Source organism: Euleptes europaea, chromosome 2 (assembly GCF_029931775.1).
Source record: "Euleptes europaea isolate rEulEur1 chromosome 2, rEulEur1.hap1, whole genome shotgun sequence".
Classification (NCBI taxonomy): Eukaryota; Metazoa; Chordata; class Lepidosauria; order Squamata; family Sphaerodactylidae; genus Euleptes; species Euleptes europaea.
The window spans coordinates 136,859,419-136,878,337 of record NC_079313.1 but is presented as its reverse complement, the minus strand read 5'-3'; the positions used below and the strand labels follow the sequence as shown (position 1 = coordinate 136,878,337).

The window sequence follows — 18,919 nt, the reverse complement described above, 5'->3', positions numbered from 1 at the left end:
AGGCTCGCTTTCCCCGCTGCCATCCCTGTCCCGTGCGGTCGTGGCCCTTGAGAGGGCCAGGCTCAGTTTCCCTGCTGCCATCCCTCTCCCGTGGGGTCCTGGCCCCTGAGAGGGCCAGGCTCGCTTTCCTTGCTGCCCCCATTCCCGTGTGATCCTGGCCCCGGAGAGGGCCAGGCTCACTTTCCCTTCTTCCATCTCACTGCCGTGCGGTCCTGGCCCCGGAGAGGGCCAGGCCCACTTTCCCCGCTGCCATCACTCTCCCTTGTGGTCCTGGCCCCAGAGAGTGCCAGGCTCACTTTCCCCCGCTGCCATCCCTCTCCCGCGTGGTCCTGGCCCCTGAGAGGGCCAGGCTCGCTTTCCTTGCTGCCCCCATTCCCGTGTGATCCTGGCCCCGGAGAGGGCCAGGCTCACTTTCCCTGCTTCCATCCCTCTGCCGTGCGGTCCTGGCCCCGGAGAGGGCAAGGCCCACTTTCCCCGCTGCCATCCCTCTCCCTAGTGGTCCTGGCCCCAGAGAGGGCCAGGATCACTTTCCCTGCTGCCATCCCTCTCCCGTGCGGTCCTGGCCGTTGAGATTGCCAGGCTTGCTTTCCTAGCTGCCCCCCCCCCGTGCGGTCCTGGCCCTTGAGAGGGCCAGGGTCGCTTTCCTTGCTGCCCCCCCTCCCGTGCGATCCTGGCCCCGGAGAGGGCCAGGCTCGCTTTCCCTGCTGCCATCCTCTCCCGAGCGGTCCTGGCCCCGGAGAGGGCCAGGCTCACTTTCCCCGCTTCCATCCCTATCCCGTGCGGTCCTGGCCCCGGAGAGGGCCAGGCTCGTTTTACCCGTTGCCATCCCTCTCCCGTGCGGTCCTGGCCCCGGAGAGGGCCAGGCTCACTTTCCCCGCTGCCATCCCTCTACCGTGCGGTCCTGGCCCTTGAGTGGGCCAGGCTCGCTTTTCTTGCTGCCCCCATTCCCGTGTGATCCTGGCCCCGGAGAGGGCCAGGCTCACTTTCCCCGCTTCCATCCCTCTGCCGTGCGGTCCTGGCCCTTGAGTGGGCGAGGCTCGCTTTCCTTGCTGCCCCCATTCCCGTGTGATCCTGGCCCCGGAGAGGGCCAGGCTCACTTTCCCCGCTTCCATCCCTCTGCCGTGCAGTCCTTGCCCTGGAGAGGGCCAGGCCCACTTTCCCCGCTGCGATCCCTCTCCCTTGTGGTCCTGGCCCCAGAGAGGGCCAGGCTCACTTTCCCTGCTTCCATCCCTCTGCCGTGCGGTCCTTGCCCCGGAGAGGGCCAGGCCCACTTTCCCCGCTGCGATCCCTCTCCCTTGTGGTCCTGGCCCCAGAGAGTGCCAGGCTCACTTTCCCCGCTGCCATCCCTCTCCCGGGTGGTCCTGGCCCCTGAGAGGGCCAGGCTCGCTTTCCTTGCTGCCCCCATTCCCGTGTGATCCTGGCCCCGGAGAGGGCCAGGCTCACTTTCCCCGCTGCCATCCCTCTCCCGTGCGGTCCTGGCCCTTGAGATTGACAGGCTTGCTTTCCTAGCTGCCCCCCCTCCCGTGCGGTCCTGGCCCTTGAGAGGGCCAGGCTCGCTTTCCTTGCTGCCCCCCCTCCCGTGCGATCCTGGCCCCGGAGAGGGCCAGGCTCGCTTTCCCCGCTGCCATCCTCTCCCATGCGGTCCTTGCCCCTCAGAGGGCCAGGCTCCCTTTCCTTGCTGCCCCCATTCCCGTGTGATCCTGGCCCCGGAGAGGGCCAGGCTCACTTTCCCTGCTTCCATCCCTCTGCCGTGCGGTCCTGGCCCCTGAGAGGGCCAGGCTTGCTTTCCTTGCTGCCCCCATTCCCGTGTGATCCTGGCCCCGGAGAGGGCCAGGCTCACTTTCCCCGCTGCCATCCTCTCCCATGCGGTCCTTGCCCCTCAGAGGGCCAGGCTCCCTTTCCTTGCTGCCCTCATTCCCGTGTGATCCTGGCCCCGGAAAGGGCCAGGCTCACTTTCCCTGCTTCCATCCCTCTCCCATGCGGTCCTTGCCCCTCAGAGGGCCAGGCTCCCTTTCCTTGCTGCCCCCATTCCCGTGTGATCCTGGCCCCGGAGAGGGCCAGGCTCACTTTCCCTGCTGCCATCTCTCTCTCGTGTGGTCCTGGCCCCTGAGAGGGCCAGGCTCGCTTTTCCCGCTGCCATCCCTCTCCCGTGCAGTCCTGGCCCCTCAGAGGGCCAGGCTCGCTTTCCTTGCTGCCCCCATTCCCGTGTGATCCTGGCCTCGGAGAGGGCCAGGCTCACTTTCCCCGCTGCCATCCCTCTCCCGTGCGGTCCTGGCCCCAGAGAGTGCCAGGCTCACTTTCCCTGCTGCCATCCCTCACCCGGGTTGTCCTTGTCCCTGAGAGGGCCAGGCTCGCTTTCCTTGCTGCCCCCATTCCCGTGTGATCCTGGCCCCGGAGAGGCCAGGCTCACTTTCCCCGCTTCCATCCCTCTCCCGTGCGGGCCTGGCCCCGGAGAGGGCCAGGCTCACTTTCCGTGCTGCCATCCCTCTCCCGTGCGGTCCTGGCCCTTGAGATTGCCAGGCTTGCTTTCCTAGCTGCCCCCCCCCTCCCGTGCTGTCCTGGCCCTTGAGAGGGCCAGGCTCGCTTTCCTTGCTGCCCCCCCTCCCGTGCGATCCTGGCCCCGGAGAGGGCCAGGCTCGCTTTCCCCGCTGCCATCCTCTCCCATGCGGTCCTTGCCCCTCAGAGGGCCAGGCTCGCTTTTCCCGCTGCCATCCTCTCCCTTGCGGTCCTGGCCCCTGAGAGGGCCAGGCTCACTTTCCCCACTGCCATCCCTCTCCCAGGGGGTCCTGGCCCCTGAGAGGGCCAGGCTCACTTTCCCCGCTTCCATCCCTCTCCCGTGCGGTCCTGGCCCCTGAGAGGGCCAGGCTCGCTTTCCCCGCTGCCATCCCTCTCCCGAGGGGTCCTGGCCCCTGAGAGGGCCAGGCTCGCTTTCCTTGCTGCCCCCATTCCCGTGTGATCCTGGCCCCGGAGAGGGCCAGGCTCACTTTCCCTGCTTCCATCCCTCTGCCGTGCGGTCCTGGCCCCGGAGAAGGCCAGACCCACTTTCCCCGCTGCCATCCCTCTCCCTTGTGGTCCTGGCCCCAGAGAGTGCCAGGCTCACTTTCCCCGCTGCCATCCCTCTCCCGGGTGGTCCTGGCCCCTGAGAGGGCCAGGCTCGCTTTCCTTGCTGCCCCCATTCCCGTGTGATCCTGGCCCCGGAGAGGGCCAGGCTCACTTTCCCAGCTTCCATCCCTCTCAAATGCGGTCCTGGCCCCGGAGAGGGCCAGGCTCACTTTCCCCGCTGCCATCCCTCTCCCGTGCGGTCCTGCCCCTTGAGATTGCCAGGCTTGCTTTCCTAGCTGCCCCCCCCCGTGCGGCCCTGGCCCTTGAGAGGGCCAGGGACGCTCTCCTAGCTGCCCCCCCCATGCGGTCATGGCCCTTGAGAGGGCCAGGGCCGCTTTCCTTGCTGCCCCCCCTCCCGTGCGATCCTGGCCCCGGAGAGGGCCAGGCTCGCTTTCCCTGCTGCCATCCCTCTCCCGAGGGGTCCTGGCCCCTGAGAGGGCCAGGGTCGCTTTCCTTGCTGCCCCCCCTCCCGTGCGGTCCTGGCCCTTGAGAGGGCCAGGGTCGCTTTCCTAGCTGCCCCCCCCCCCCGTGCGGTCCTGGCCCTTGAGAGGGCCAGGGTCGCTTTCCTTGCTGCCCCCCCCTCCCGTGCGATCCTGGCCCCGGAGAGGGCCAGGCTCGCTTTCCCTGCTGCCATCCCTCTCCCGAGGGGTCCTGGCCCCTGAGAGGGCCAGGCTCGCTTTCCTTGCTGCCCCCATTCCCGTGTGATCCTGGCCCCAGGGAGGGCCAGGCCCACTTTCCCCGCTGCCATCCCTCTCCCTTGTGGTCCTGGCCCCAGAGAGTGCCAGGCTCACTTTCCCCGCTGCCATCCCTCTCCCGGATGGTCCTGGCCCCTGAGAGGGCCAGGCTCGCTTTCCCTGCTGCCATCCTCTCTCGAGCGGTCCTGGCCCCTGAGAGGGCCAGGCTCACTTTCCCCGCTTCCATCCCTCTCCCGTGCGGTCCTGCCCCCTGAGAGGGCCAGGCTCGCTTTCCCTGCTGCCATCCCTCTCCCGAGGGGTCCTGGCCCCTGAGAGGGCCAGGCTCGCTTTCCTTGCTGCCCCCATTCCCGGGTGATCCTGGCCCCGGAGAGGGCCAGGCTCACTTTCCCTGCTTCCATCCCTCTGCCGTGCGGTCCTGGCCCCGGAGAGGGCCAGACCCACTTTCCCCGCTGCCATCCCTCTCCCTTGTGGTCCTGGCCCCGGAGAGGGCCAGGCTCACTTTCCCCGCTTCCATCCCTCTCCCGTGCGGTCCTGGCCCCTGAGAGGGCCAGGCTCGCTTTCCCCGCTGCCATCCCTCTCCCGAGGGGTCCTGGCCCCTGAGAGGGCCAGGCTCGCTTTCCTTGCTGCCCCCATTCCCGGGTGATCCTGGCCCCGGAGAGGGCCAGGCTCACTTTCCCTGCTTCCATCCCTCTGCCGTGCGGTCCTGGCCCCGGAGAGGGCCAGACCCACTTTCCCCGCTGCCATCCCTCTCCCTTGTGGTCCTGGCCCCGGAGAGGGCCAGGCTCACTTTCCCCGCTTCCATCCCTCTCCCGTGCGGTCCTGGCCCCTGAGAGGGCCAGGCTCGCTTTCCCCGCTGCCATCCCTCTCCCGAGGGGTCCTGGCCCCTGAGAGGGCCAGGCTCGCTTTCCTTGCTGCCCCCATTCCCGGGTGATCCTGGCCCCGGAGAGGGCCAGGCTCACTTTCCCTGCTTCCATCCCTCTGCCGTGCGGTCCTGGCCCCGGAGAGGGCCAGACCCACTTTCCCCGCTGCCATCCCTCTCCCTTGTGGTCCTGGCCCCGGAGAGGGCCAGGCTCACTTTCCCCGCTTCCATCCCTCTCCCGTGCGGTCCTGGCCCCTGAGAGGGCCAGGCTCGCTTTCCCCGCTGCCATCCCTCTCCCGAGGGGTCCTGGCCCCTGAGAGGGCCAGGCTCGCTTTCCTTGCTGCCCCCATTCCCGTGTGATCCTGGCCCCGGAGAGGGCCAGGCTCACTTTCCCTGCTTCCATCCCTCTGCCGTGCGGTCCTGGCCCCAGAGAGGGCCAGACCCACTTTCCCCGCTGCCATCCCTCTCCCTTGTGGTCCTGGCCCCAGAGAGTGCCAGGCTCACTTTCCCCGCTGCCATCCCTCTCCCGGGTGGTCCTGGCCCCTGAGAGGGCCAGGCTCGCTTTCCTTGCTGCCCCCATTCCCGTGTGATCCTGGCCCCGGAGAGGGCCAGGCTCACTTTCCCCTCTTCCATCCCTCTCCCATGCGGTCCTGGCCCCGGAGAGGGCCAGGCTCACTTTCCCCGCTGCCATCCCTCTCCCGTGCGGTCCTGCCCCTTGAGATTGCCAGGCTCGCTTTCCTAGCTGCCCCCCCCCCCGTGCGGTCCTGGCCCTTGAGAGGGCCAGGGTCGCTCTCCTAGCTGCCCCCCCGTGCGGTCATGGCCCTTGAGAGGGCCAGGGTCGCTTTCCTTGCTGCCCCCCCTCCCGTGCGATCCTGGCCCCGGAGAGGGCCAGGCTCGCTTTCCCTGCTGCCATCACTCTCCCGAGGGGTCCTGGCCCCTCAGAGGGCCCGGGTCGCTTTCCTTGCTGCCCCCCCTCCCGTGCGGTCCTGGCCCTTGAGAGGGCCAGGGTCGCTTTCCTAGCTGCCCCCCCCCCCCGTGCGGTCCTGGCCCTTGAGAGGGCTAGGGTTGCTTTCCTTTCTGCCCCCCCTCCCGTGCGATCCTGGCCCCGGAGAGGGCCAGGCTCGCTTTCCCTGCTGCCATCCCTCTCCCGAGGGGTCCTGGCCCCTGAGAGGGCCAGGCTCGCTTTCCTTGCTGCCCCCATTCCCGTGTGATCCTGGCCCCGGAGAGGGCCAGGCCCACTTTCCCCGCTGCCATCCCTCTCCCTTGTGGTCCTGGCCCTAGAGCGTGCCAGGCTCACTTTCCCCGCTGCCATCCCTCTCCCGGGTGGTCCTGGCCCCTGAGAGGGCCAGGCTCGCTTTCCTTGCTGCCCCCATTCCCGTGTGATCCTGGCCCCGGAGAGGGCCAGGCTCACTTTCCCCACTTCCATCCCTCTCCCGTGCGGTCCTGGCCCCTGAGAGGGCCAGGCTCGCTTTCCCTGCTGCCATCCCTCTCCCGAGGGGTCCTGGCCCCTGAGAGGGCCAGGCTCGCTTTCCTTGCTGCCCCCATTCCCGTGTGATCCTGGCCTCGGAGAGGGCCAGGCTCACTTTCCCCGCTTCCATCCCTCTCCCGTGCGGTCCTGGCCCCGGAGAGGGCCAGGCTCATTTTCCCCGCTGCCATCCCTCTCACGTGTGGTCCTGGCCCTTGAGAAGGCCAGCCTTGCTTTCCTAGCTGCCCCCCCTCCTGTGCGGTCCTGGCCCTTGAGAGGGCCAGGCTCGCTTTCCTTGCTCTCCGCCCTCCCGTGCGATCCTGGCCCCGGAGAGGGCCAGGCTCGCTTTCCCCGCTGCCATCCTCTCCCATGCGGTCCTTGCCCCTCAGAGGGCCAGGCTCGCTTTCCCCGCGGCCATCCTCTCCCTTGCGGTCCTGGCCCCGGAGAGGGCCAGGCTCACTTTCCCCACTGCCATCCCTCTGCCGTGCGGTCCTGGCCCCGGAGAGGGCCAGGCTCACTTTCCCTGCTGCCATCCCTCTCCCGTGCGGTCCTGGCCCTTGAGAGGGCCAGGGTCGCTTTCCTAGCTGCCCCCCCCGTGCGGTCCTGGCCCTTGAGAGGGCTAGGGTCGCTTTCCTTGCTGCCCCCCCTCCCGTGCGATCCTGGCCCCGGAGAGGGCCAGGCTCGCTTTCCCTGCTGCCATCCCTCTCCCGAGGGGTCCTGGCCCCTGAGAGGGCCAGGCTCGCTTTCCTTGCTGCCCCCATTCCCGTGTGATCCTGGCCCCGGAGAGGGCCAGGCCCACTTTCCCCGCTGCCATCCCTCTCCCTTGTGGTCCTGGCCCTAGAGCGTGCCAGGCTCACTTTCCCCGCTGCCATCCCTCTCCCGGGTGGTCCTGGCCCCTGAGAGGGCCAGGCTCGCTTTCCTTGCTGCCCCCATTCCCGTGTGATCCTGGCCCCGGAGAGGGCCAGGCTCACTTTCCCCACTTCCATCCCTCTCCCGTGCGGTCCTGGCCCCTGAGAGGGCCAGGCTCGCTTTCCCTGCTGCCATCCCTCTCCCGAGGGGTCCTGGCCCCTGAGAGGGCCAGGCTCGCTTTCCTTGCTGCCCCCATTCCCGTGTGATCCTGGCCTCGGAGAGGGCCAGGCTCACTTTCCCCGCTTCCATCCCTCTCCCGTGCGGTCCTGGCCCCGGAGAGGGCCAGGCTCATTTTCCCCGCTGCCATCCCTCTCCCGTGTGGTCCTGGCCCTTGAGAAGGCCAGGCTTGCTTTCCTAGCTGCCCCCCCTCCTGTGCGGTCCTGGCCCTTGAGAGGGCCAGGCTCGCTTTCCTTGCTGTCCGCCCTCCCGTGCGATCCTGGCCCCGGAGAGGGCCAGGCTCGCTTTCCCCGCTGCCATCCTCTCCCATGCGGTCCTTGCCCCTCAGAGGGCCAGGCTCGCTTTCCCCGCGGCCATCCTCTCCCTTGCGGTCCTGGCCCCGGAGAGGGCCAGGCTCACTTTCCCCACTGCCATCCCTCTGCCGTGCGGTCCTGGCCCCGGAGAGGGCCAGGCTCACTTTCCCTGCTGCCATCCCTCTCCCGTGCGGTCCTGGCCCCTGAGAGGGCCAGGCTCACTTTCCCCGCTGCGATCCCTCTCCCGTGTGGTCCTGGCCCTTGAAAGGGCAGGCTCGCTTTCCTTGCTGCCCCCCCTGCCGTGCGATCCTTGCCCTGGAGAGGGCCAGGCTCGCTTTCCTAGCTGCCCCCCCTCCCGTGCGGTCCTGGACCCTGAGAGGGCCAGGCTCCCTTTCCCTGCTGCCCTCTCCCGTGCGGTCATGGACCCTGAGAGGGCCAGGCTCCCTTTACCTGCTGCCATCCCTCTCCCATGCGGTCCTGGCTCTTGAGAGGGCCCGGCTCCCTGTCCTTGCTGCCCCCCCTCCCGTGCGATCCTGGACCCGTAGAAGGCAAGGACCTTCCCGTGCGATCCTGGACCCGGGCCAGGCTCCCTTTCCCCGCTGCCATCCCTCTCCCGTATGATCCTTGCCCTGGAGAGGGCCAGGCTCACTTTCCCCGCTGCCATCCCTCTCCCGTGCGGTCCTGGCCCTTGAGATTGCCAGGCTTGCTTTCCTAGCTGCCCCCCCTCCCGTGCGGTCCTGGCCCTTGAGAGGGCCAGGCTCGCTTTCCTTGCTGCCTCCCCTCCCGTGCGATCCTGGCCCCGGAGAGGGCCAGGCTCGCTTTCCCCGCTGCCATCCTCTCCCATGTGGTCCTTGCCCCTCAGAGGGCCAGGCTCGCTTTCCTTGCTGCCCCCATTCCCGTGTGATCCTGGCCCCGGAGAGGCCAGGCTCACTTTCCCCGCTTCCATCCCTCTCCCGTGCGGTCCTGGCCCCGGAGAGGGCCAGGCTCACTTTCCGCGCTGCCATCCCTCTCCCGTGCGGTCCTGGCCCTTGAGATTGCCAGGCTTGCTTTCCCCGCTGCCATCCCTCACCCGGGTTGTCCTTGTCCCTGAGAGGGCCAGGCTCGCTTTCCTTGCTGCCCCCATTCCCGTGTGATCCTGGCCCCGGAGAGGCCAGGCTCACTTTCCCCGCTTCCATCCCTCTCCCGTGCGGTCCTGGCCCCGGAGAGGGCCAGGCTCACTTTCCGCGCTGCCATCCCTCTCCCGTGCGGTCCTGGCCCTTGAGATTGCCAGGCTTGCTTTCCTAGCTGCCCCCCCTCCCGTGCGGTCCTGGCCCCAGAGAGTGCCAGGCTCACTTTCCCCGCTGCCATCCCTCACCCGGGTTGTCCTTGTCCCTGAGAGGGCCAGGCTCGCTTTCCTTGCTGCCCCCATTCTCGTGTGATCCTGGCCCCGGAGAGGCCAGGCTCACTTTCCCCGCTTCCATCCCTCTCCCGTGCGGTCCTGGCCCTTGAGATTGCCAGGCTTGCTTTCCTAGCTGCCCCCCCTCCCATGCGGTCCTGGCCCTTGAGAGGGCCAGGCTCGCTTTCCTTGCTGCCCCCCCTCCCGTGCGATCCTGGCCCCGGAGAGCGCCAGGCTCGCTTTCCCCGCTGCCATCCTCTCCCATGCGTTCCTTGCCCCTCAGAGGGCCAGGCTCGCTTTTCCCGCTGCCATCCCTCTCCCGAGGGGTCCTGGCCCCTGAGAGGGCCAGGCTCGCTTTCCTTGCTGCCCCCATTCCCGTGTGATCCTGGCCCCGGAGAGGGCCAGGCTCATTTTCCCTGCTGCCATCCCTCTCCCGTGTGGTCCTGGCCCTTGAGAAGGCCAGGCTTGCTTTCCTAGCTGCCCCCCCCCTCCCGTGCGGTCCTGGCCCTTGAGAGGGCCAGGCTCGCTTTCCTTGCTGTCCGCCCTCCCGTGCGATCCTGGCCCCGGAGAGGGCCAGGCTCACTTTCCCCGCTGCCATCCCTCTCCCGTGCGGTCCTGGCCCTTGAGATTGCCAGGCTTGCTTTCCTAGCTGCCCCCCCCTCCCGTGCGGTCCTGGCCCTTGAGAGGGCCAGGCTCGCTTTCCTTGCTGCCCACCCTCCCGTGCGATCCTGGCCCCGGAGAGGGCCAGGCTCGCTTTCCCCGCTGCCATCGTCTCCCTTGCGGTCCTTGCCCCTCAGAGGGCCAGGCTCGCTTTCCCCGCTGCCATCCTCTCCCTTGCGGTCCTGGCTCCTGAGAGGGCCAGGCTCACTTTCCCCGCTGCCATCCTCTCCCGTGCGGTCCTGGCCCCTGAGAGGGCCAGGCTCGCTTTCCCCGCTGCCATCCCTCTCCCGAGGGGTCCTGGCCCCTGAGAGGGCCAGGCTCGCTTTCCTTGCTTCCCCCATTCCCGTGTGATCGTGGCCTCGGAGAGGGCCAGGCTCACTTTCCCCGCTTCCATCCCTCTCCCGTGCGGTCCTGGCCCCGGAGAGGGCCAGGCTCATTTTCCCCGCTGCCATCCCTCTCCCGTGTGGTCCTGGCCCTTGAGAAGGCCAGGCTTGCTTTCCTAGCTGCCCCCCCTCCTGTGCGGTCCTGGCCCTTGAGAGGGCCAGGCTCGCTTTCCTTGCTGTCCGCCCTCCCGTGCGATCCTGGCCCCGGAGAGGGCCAGGCTCGCTTTCCCCGCTGCCATCCTCTCCCATGCGGTCCTTGCCCCTCAGAGGGCCAGGCTCGCTTTCCCCGCGGCCATCCTCTCCCTTGCGGTCCTGGCCCCGGAGAGGGCAGGCTCACTTTCCCCACTGCCATCCCTCTGTCGTGCGGTCCTGGCCCCGGAGAGGGCCAGGCTCACTTTCCCTGCTGCCATCCCTCTCCCGTGCGGTCCTGGCCCCTGAGAGGGCCAGGCTCACTTTCCCCGCTGCGATCCCTCTCCCGTTTGGTCCTGGCCCCTGAGAGGGCCAAGCTCGCTTTCCCCGCTGCCATCCCTCTCCCGGGGGGTCCAGGCCCCTTAGTGGGCCAGGCTCGCTTTTCTTGCTGCCCCCATTTCCGTGTGATCCTGGCCCCGGAGAGGGCCAAGCTCACTTTCCCCGCTGCCATCCCTCTCCCATGCAGTCCTGGCCCCTGAGAGGGCCAGGCTCGCTTTCCTTGCTGCCCCCATTCCCGTGTGATCCTGGCCCCGGAGAGGGCCAAGCTCACTTTCCCCGCTGCCATCCCTCTCCCGTACGGTCCTGGCCCCTGAGAGGGCCAAGCTCACTTTCCCTGCTTCCATCCCTCTCCCATGCGGTCCTGGCCCCTGAGAGGGCGTGGCTCGTTTCCCCGCTGCCATCCCTCTCCCATGCGGTCCTAGCCCTTGAGAGGGCCAGGCTCGCTTTCCCCGCTGCCATCCTCTCCCGTGCGGTCCCTGCCCCGGAGAGGGCCAGGCTCACTTTCCCCGCTGCCATCCCTCTCACGTGCGGTCCTGGCCCCTGAGAGGGCCAGCCTCCCTTTCCTTGTTGCCCCCATTCCCGTGCGGTCCTGGCCCTGGAGAGGGCCAGGCTCACTTTCCCCGCTGCCATCCCTCTCCCGGGGGGTCCTGGCCCTTGAGCGGGCCATGCTTGCTTTCCTAGCTTCCCCCCTTCCCGTGCGGTCCTGGCCCTTGAGAGGGCCAGGCTCGCTTTCCTTGCTGCCCCCCCTCCCGTGCGATCCTGGCCCCGGAGAGGACCAGGCTCACTTTCCCCGCTGCCATCCTCTCCCGTTCGGTCCTGGCCCCGGAGAGGACCAGGCTCGCTTTCCCCGCTGCCATCCTCTCCCGTGCGGTCCTGGCCCCGGAGAGAGCCAGGCTCGCTTTCCTTGTTGCCCCCCCCTCCCATTCGATCCTGGCCCTGGAGAAGACCAGGCTCGCTTTTCCCATCGCCCTTCCTCCCTTGCGATCCTGGCCCCGGAGGGGGGGGGAACCCATCTCCATCAAGAGGTCAGGTCTACCCAATGTTTTGCATGACAGTAGACCTGGGCTCTCGACTGAGAGGCATGGAGGTCAAGTCTACCCATTGGTTTCTATAGAAATGCCTTGAAAAATCCTCCCCCACCAATCAAGGTTAAGTACTTAATCACTCTTTGGCAAATAACATTCCTAAAGTCATATTCCTGTTACTTCCTTACACACCCCTGTCTAGTTTCCTGAACGCTTGACACCCCTCTAACGCACCTGCTACACATTATCGCCGCACTCGAACTGCACGGTTTGGCTGCGCTTTCAAATTTCCCCTCCGCATCTTGACTTTGCCCTCGCTGTCACTCTGCCGGTCTGCGTTTCTCCCTGGGGAGAGTCACATAATCCATGACATCAGGGAAGTGAGACCAGCTTCCCCCCTCCCCACTCTTAATCCCCCCCCCATTTTTAAGCCGATCTTCTGGTGACTGCCCCCCTGCGCAAAGGAAAGGGGTGCTGGTGCAAAGAGCCAGCATTCCAGCATGGTATTGTTGCTGCGAAACATCCCACCCTTCCGCCTCCCCTTGAGAGAGGCAGGAGCATGATCGGCTTTAGAGTGTCAATCCTTTCCTTTACCCATGAATTTCTCTCTCTCGGGGGAAGGAAGAGTCCTTCTCAATTTCAAAGGTCTCCAAGGCAGCCGGTTCTTACCAATACTTGTTTTTTCCAGACCTGATAAAGATCTAACTGGTCCAATTCACTTTTCAAGGTATGTATTTTCTTTTGATTTGGTCTATCAAATTTAGTTTGTTGCTGGTTTTGTAATGCTCCAATCTCCTTAATTTTATTCTGTCTCTCATTATACCAATTTTTCTTAATTATATTTTCTTTCATCATACAATATCCTCTGAAAACTGCTTTAGCATTGTTTTCCTCAAAGTAATATTTTAACTGTGTTCTTGAGTACTCTTTATCTTCCTCTGTCATAAAGACCATATTATTAAATGCCCATGTTTTGCTTCTCTTTTCACCATTTATTTCAAATTCTGTTATCAAAGAGCTATGATCAGACAGCCAGATTGGCTGTAGTTGGACAGTTTTAATCCTTAATTCATTAGATTTCTTAATTAACACGTGATCTATTTGTGTATTTGTGTATTTTTTATGTCTGTTTGAATAATAAGTTCGCTATGGGGATGCCTCTACATACTCATAAACATTCCTCCAGCCCCATTTATTTAATATCAACTTTTTTGGCTTATATCTAAATTAAAATCTCCTGCACAGATGGTTTGCCCTTCATAAAAAGTTTGCAATTTCTGAAACATTTTCTTTTAAAATCTCAATTGGGCCTGGTTTGGTGCGTAAACATTTGCAATAGTAAATACCTTAGTATCTAATTTAAACTTCAAAAAAACATATCATCCATCTCTATCCCTCTTTATATCTAGAACCTCTATTTTTAGGCTTGTGTGAAATAGAATGGCCACGCCCCTTGCCTTATTGGTTCCCCGAGACTCAGCTTTAACTTCCCACACCGGGGAATAAAGCAGTGGCCTCTTATCTGCTTTAGATTTATGAGTTTCCTGTAGGCACATTATGTTTAGCCCGAGGGATTTAACTAGTTGTAAAACTCTGTACCTTTTCAAGTTAGAAGACAACCCATTAGTGTTTAGTGTTAATAGTTTAATCTTTTCTCCCATATTCTTTATCCCATATTTTCCATTTGTGCTCCTGATTCTCATTAATTATTTAATTATTTCAATGATACCCCTCCCCCAGTGGGGAAAAAAGGCTCCGAAGAGCTTGCAGGCGAAACAAACCTCCCTGCATTCTTTCATTTTGAATGAGAGACTGCAATCCCCGTCCTCCCCTCCCCTTGGTACATTTTGTCAAAAGTATGTTAAGCTTTTCCTTACACTTTTACTCCCCCCCCCCTTACTCTGTTAAAGTCACCAAGTCCCTATGGAGAATGACTAAGGCAAATCCTTTTCACGCTGACTCTGGTCGAGGTTTCTGGTTCTGGCGGTTGTGTATTCAGGTCCACTTGAACTTGCTCGGCATCTTGTTCCTCTTCCATATTTTCTCCAAGAAGCTCAGACACCATCTTTTCGGCCTCTTCTGGGTTCCTAGCTCTGTATCTCTTCCCGTCTCTGAAGATAATGATGGTGGCCGGGTACACCCATGAGAACCGAAATCCTTTATCAAACAAGCGTTTTGCGTAGGGCTGCATTTGCCTCCTTTCTGCAATCGTTTCCAGACTTAAATCTTGACGTACAAGGACCTTTTTTCCCCTAAACTGCAAGTCCTTAATTTTTTTCAAGGTGTTAAGAACCAGGTCTCTCTTCTTCTCTCTGCCGAACACAATAATTACTTCTCTTGGGGACCCAGAGGCTGACCTTCATTTATAAATCCGGTGTGCTCTTTCCACATTGTCCTGTTGGACCTCTATTCCCAACTCCTTAAACCAATCCACCAGAACCTTCTCCAACTGGCGGGGGGGGGGGGGACATCCTCAGAAATTCCAGCTACTTTTAAATTTTTACGGCGTTGCCTATCGCTATGGTGAGCCAACAGCAGTTTTTTTAACTGAGTCAACTGATTCTCTTAATTGTTTCAACTCCGATTGAACTCCACTGAAGCCTTCTTTTATTTTTTTGTCCAAGGCGAGAAGCATTTCTGAAAGGTCCTTGATTGTCTTTGCCATTTTGTCCGATAAAGAAGCTAAACTGCTTAAATAGTTTTGGGAACTTATCCCAAACGTTTTGACTCACGGTTGGTAGTTCAGGAGGAAGTTCAGGCTGTCTTTTCTGCAGACAAAAAGCAGGCAAAATTGTATCCAATTAGCTGGCAATTAGTCTTTTTAAAGCTTAAAACCAAAAGTTTTATCAGAGAGAGGTGGTGGTGCATCTAGCCGAGTTGACGCATGCGCAGAGCTCCTGCTGCCTTCCTCCTTGCATCCACCTGGGGACCCCCGTCAGGGCGACCTTGGCCACCGTGCTGCCTTCCTCCTTCTCCGCCTTCTCTGCCTTCCTTCTTCGCCACCACGCTGCCTTCCTGCTCCCCTCCAGCCGGAGAGCCCCACCAGGGAGACCTTCGCCCACATGCTGCCTTCGTCCTTCGCCTCCATGCTCCCATCCTCCTCCCCACCAGCCGGAGAGCCCCGCCAGGGACACCTTTGCTGCCATGTTGCCTTTCTCCTTCGCCGTGCTGCCTTCCTCCTCGCATCCAGCCGGAGAGTCCCGGAGAACAGAAGTTCCAGCAGACTGGAGGAGGGCTAATGTGGTCCCCATCTTTAAAAAGGGTAAAAAAGAAATCCCAAACAGTTATCGCCCAGTCAGCCTGACATCAATACCAGGTAAAATACTAGAGCAGATAATTAAACAGACGGTCTGTAAGCACTTAGAAAGAAATGCTGTGCTCATTGACAGTCAACATGGGTTTCTCAAAAACAGGTCATGCCAAACTAATTTCATATCTTTTTTTGAAAGAGTGACAAGTATGGTAGATGAAGGGAATGCTGTAGATGTAGTGTACCTTGATTTCAGTAAAGCCTTTGATAAAGTCCCCCATGATCTTCTTGAAACAAAGCTAGTAAAATGGGGGCTGGACACTGCTACTGTTAGGTGGATTGGCAATTGGTTGACCAACCGAACCCAAAGGGTGCTCATTAATGGCACAACTTCATCCTGGAGAGAAGTGTCCAGTGGGGTACCACAGGGGTCTGTCCTGGGACCGGTATTATTTTTATAAATGACTTGGATGATGGAATAGAGAGCATGCTAATCAAATTTGCAGATAACACCAAGTTAGGAGGGGTAGTTAATACCCCGGAGGATAGGGTCAGAGTTCAGAATGACCTCGATAGACTGGAAAGCTGGGCCATAAGTAATAAAATGGATTTCAATAGGGAGAAGTGTAAGGCAGACACAACATAAAGCACGGGTTCAGGATGGGAGGTAGTCGGCTAGACAACAGTACATGTGAAAGAGATCTGGGAGTCTTAGTGGACCACAAACTGAACATGAGTCAACAGTGTGATATGGCGGCGAAGAAGGCCAATGCAATTCTGGGCTGCATCAATAGGAGTATTGTGTCTAGATCAAGGGAAGTAATACTACCACTGTATTCTGCATTGGTCAGACCTCACTTGGAATACTGTGTCCAGTTTTGGGCGCCACAATTTCAGAAGGATGTGGACAAGTTGGAGCGTGTCCAGAGGAGGGCGATCAGAATGGTCAGAGGTCTGGAATCTATGCCCTATGAGGAGAGGCTTAGGGAGCTGGGTTTGTTTAGTTTGGAGGAGAGGAGGTTGAGGGGAGACATGAAGCCGTGTTTAACTATTTGAAGGGATGTCCTGTTGGTGAGGGAACAAGCTTGTTCTCTGTTGCTCCAGAGACTAGAATATGGAGCAATGGCGCCCTCGCTCCCCCGGTCCTCCCCCCTCCCAGGCGGGAGGGTAGCCAGCGGTGGGCCCGAGCAAACGAGGCACCAGGGGGGTGCAGCCTGTTGTCGATCGATTGGCAAGGGAGGAAGGGAGGAAAACAGAGAAAGAGGAAAAGGGAGAGAGGGAGAAAGAAATGGAAAGAGGGAGAGAAAGAAAAGGACGGAGGGAGACAGACAAAGAAAGAGACAGAAAGAGAGGGAGAGAGAAAAGCCTCCCCCCACACACACACACACCTGCCGGCCCCACGCAACCTGGCCCCAGGCTCCATGCCCTCCCCCCCCCCGAGTCCACAAATGCCCCCCCGAAGCCCAATCGGCTCCTTCGTGCATGCTCTGCCGCTGGGAGCCGCGGGCCTCTTTTCCCCTCTCCCTCTCGCTGCTCAACAGCCACGGGCAGCGAGAGGGGGCTTACAGTGTGCCCCGGGGTTCCTGCACGCTACAGCTATAGGGGGCAGCCTTGAGGGAAGCGTCCCTCCCCCTCCTCTCGCCGACCGACAGCCGTCAGTCGGCGAGAGGAGGTCCAAAGGGTGCCGCAGTGCCCCTGCAAGCCGTGGCCCCAGGAACACCCTCAGAGAGGGCCAGCCTGCGCCACGCCTCCGTGGCAAGGCCTCGGAGCTCCCGAGGGCCACAAAAAATGTCTGCACCATCATGAAAAGTCAAGGCAAAGGGCTGAATGAGTGAAGCAGGGGCCCCAGTCGTACATTTTAGAAAGCCATCTCCAAACCGGAGCTCCCCCAGCTGAGCAAGGCTAACTCTCGTTTGCCCTTTCCCGTCTCCAGGAAGCGAGTGGAAGTATGTGATCGTGTCCACGGTGCGGTCCTGTTCCCGGTCGATCATTGACAAAAGGCCCACCATCGGCTGGCTGAAGAAGCATTTGGGGTTTGTGATCGACCCAAACCAGATCAACGTCTGCATCACCCGGGCGCAGGAGGGGCTCTGCATCATTGGTAAGCCAGCGTGGTGTAGTGGTTAAGAGTGGTGGCTTGGAGCGGTGGACTCTGATCTGGAGAAAGGGTTTGATTCCTCATTCTTCCCATGAGCGGTGGAGGCTAATCTGGTGAACTGGATTTGTTTCCCCACTCCTACACACGAAGCCAGCTGGGTGACCTTGGGCTAGTCACAGTTCTGTTAGAGCTCTCTCAGCCCCACCTACCTCACAGGGTGTCTGTTGTGGGGAAGGGAAGGGAAGGTGATTGTAAGGTGGTTTGAGTCTCCCTTAGGTGGTAAAGAAAGTCTGCATATGAAAAGCAACTCTTCTTCTCCTCCTCCTCCTTTTCCTCCTCCTCCTCCTTATCCTTCTCCTCCTCCGTCGTCATGGAGGGCCAGGGCAGCTCTGTGCTTCATGCAGTGCGTGACTGAAGGCAGAATTGCTGGGCAGAGTGCTGGGCTCAAGGGCCAGATGATGCCTGGGGAACCCTCGGTATCCCTGAGTGGTTTAGGAGGCCCTGCCGGGGAGGGGGGGGAGCGTAATTGGCGGAGGGCCGCTGGCCCAGTTCCACAGTTCGTGTTCTCTCCCTGCCTGCTCCTTGTTACCTGAGGAGAAAGGGTTTGGTTACAAGGGATCCTGCTTCCATAGAATCATTCCAGGGTTCATGTGCCAGGGTGGTGACTTTACCCGCCATAACGGAACAGGTGGCAAATCTACTTACGGTGAGAAGTTTGCTGATGAGAACTTCCTCCTCATGCATACAGGCCCTGGCATCTTGTCTATGGCAAATTGCGGTCCCAATACAAATGGGTCTCAGTTCTTAATCTGCACTGCCAAGACTGGCTGGTTGGATGGGAAACATGTGGTCTTTGGCCGCGTGAAAGATGGACTGGACATTGTGCAAGCAATGGAGCGCTTTGGATCCAGGAATGGCAAGACAAGTAAGAAGATCACCATCAATGACTGTGGGCAGCTGTCATAAAATTCCTTTGTCTTAACAACTAACCATTCCTTCTGTAGCTGGGGTTAGCACACCACCTGGAGTGCTGTGGTCCCCTGTAACCCTTGTGCTCCTGACTTACTGCTGCTTTTTTATTGGGTTTCAATTTCTGCTCCCTCACAAGTCCAGCTGGACTGAAGACAAGTTTGTTTGCAAAATGAAATAAAACAAGTTAACCCCCCCAAAAAATTAAGATATTGCACCAGTTTAAAAATATTGGATTGTAATATTGACGTCTGCTGATCTTCCAGAAAACTGGATTACAGTATTCTTTATCTTCTTTCCTTATTAAGAATCAGGATTTTCAAGAGACACATTTTGGAACTTTTGTTTTGTTTCATTGGAACGGTTTAATGGTTTACAAGGTCATAATTGGACTTGGATTACAGTATTATTGACATTATGTTACTATGAAGAACCAGGATTTTTTTATGAGATAGACTCTGGAAGTCCTCTTTTTTAACTGGAATTGTCTAATTCTATAAAAAGTCATAATTTCGTGGCCATGCTGCTGTCCTCCTTCGCCTCCATGCTGCCTTCCTCCTTCACCGCCATGCTGCCATCCTCCTTTGCCACCGTGCTGCCGTCCTCCTTCCCTCCAGCCGGAGAGCCCCGGCAGGGAGGCCTTTGCCGCTATACTGCCTTCCTCCTTTGCTGCCATGCTGCCTTCTTCCTTTGCCGCCATGCTGCCATCCTCCTCCCGTCCAGCCGGAGAGCCCCGGCAAGGAGGCCTTCGCCGCCATGCTGCCTTCCTCCTTCGCCGCCATGCTGCCGCCCTCCTCCACTCCAGCCGGAGAGCCCCGCCAGGGAGACCTTCTCCACCATGCTGCCGTCCTCCTTTGTCGCCATGCTGCTGTCCTCCTTCGCCGCCATGCTGCCGTCCCCCTCCAGCCAGAGACCCCCCCCAGGGAGACCTTGCCGCCATGCTGCCTTCCTCCTTCGCAGCCATGCTGCCTTCCGCCTTCGCCGCCATGCTGCCTTCCACCTTCGCCGCCATGCTGCTGTCCTCCTTCACCGCCAAGCTGCCGTCCTCCTCCTCTCCAGCCGGAGAGCCCCTGCAGAGAGGCCTTCGCCGCCATGCTGCCGTCCTCCTCCCCTCCAGCCGGAGAGCCCCACTGGGGAGACTTTCGCCACCATGCTGCCATCCTCCTTCACGGCCATGCTGCCGTCCTCCTT

At 60.9% G+C, this 18,919-nt stretch overlaps 1 protein-coding gene across 1 annotated transcript; it reads left to right on the top strand.

Moving 5' to 3' along the window:
• Nucleotides 1–17,344: 17,344 nt before the first annotated feature.
• Nucleotides 17,345–17,921, top strand: LOC130472788 (peptidyl-prolyl cis-trans isomerase A-like). Its single transcript, XM_056844212.1, has one exon. The coding sequence runs from the start codon at nucleotides 17,408–17,410 to the stop codon at nucleotides 17,723–17,725; it is 318 nt and encodes a 105-aa protein (XP_056700190.1). The 5' UTR covers nucleotides 17,345–17,407; the 3' UTR covers nucleotides 17,726–17,921.
• The last annotated feature ends 998 nt before the right edge of the window (nucleotides 17,922–18,919 follow it).

What these genes read in the sequence shown, in the direction of transcription:
- LOC130472788 (XM_056844212.1), top strand. Translation starts at nt 17,408, where the DNA reads ATGTGCCAGGGTGGTGACTTTACCCGCCATAACGGAACAGGTGGCAAA.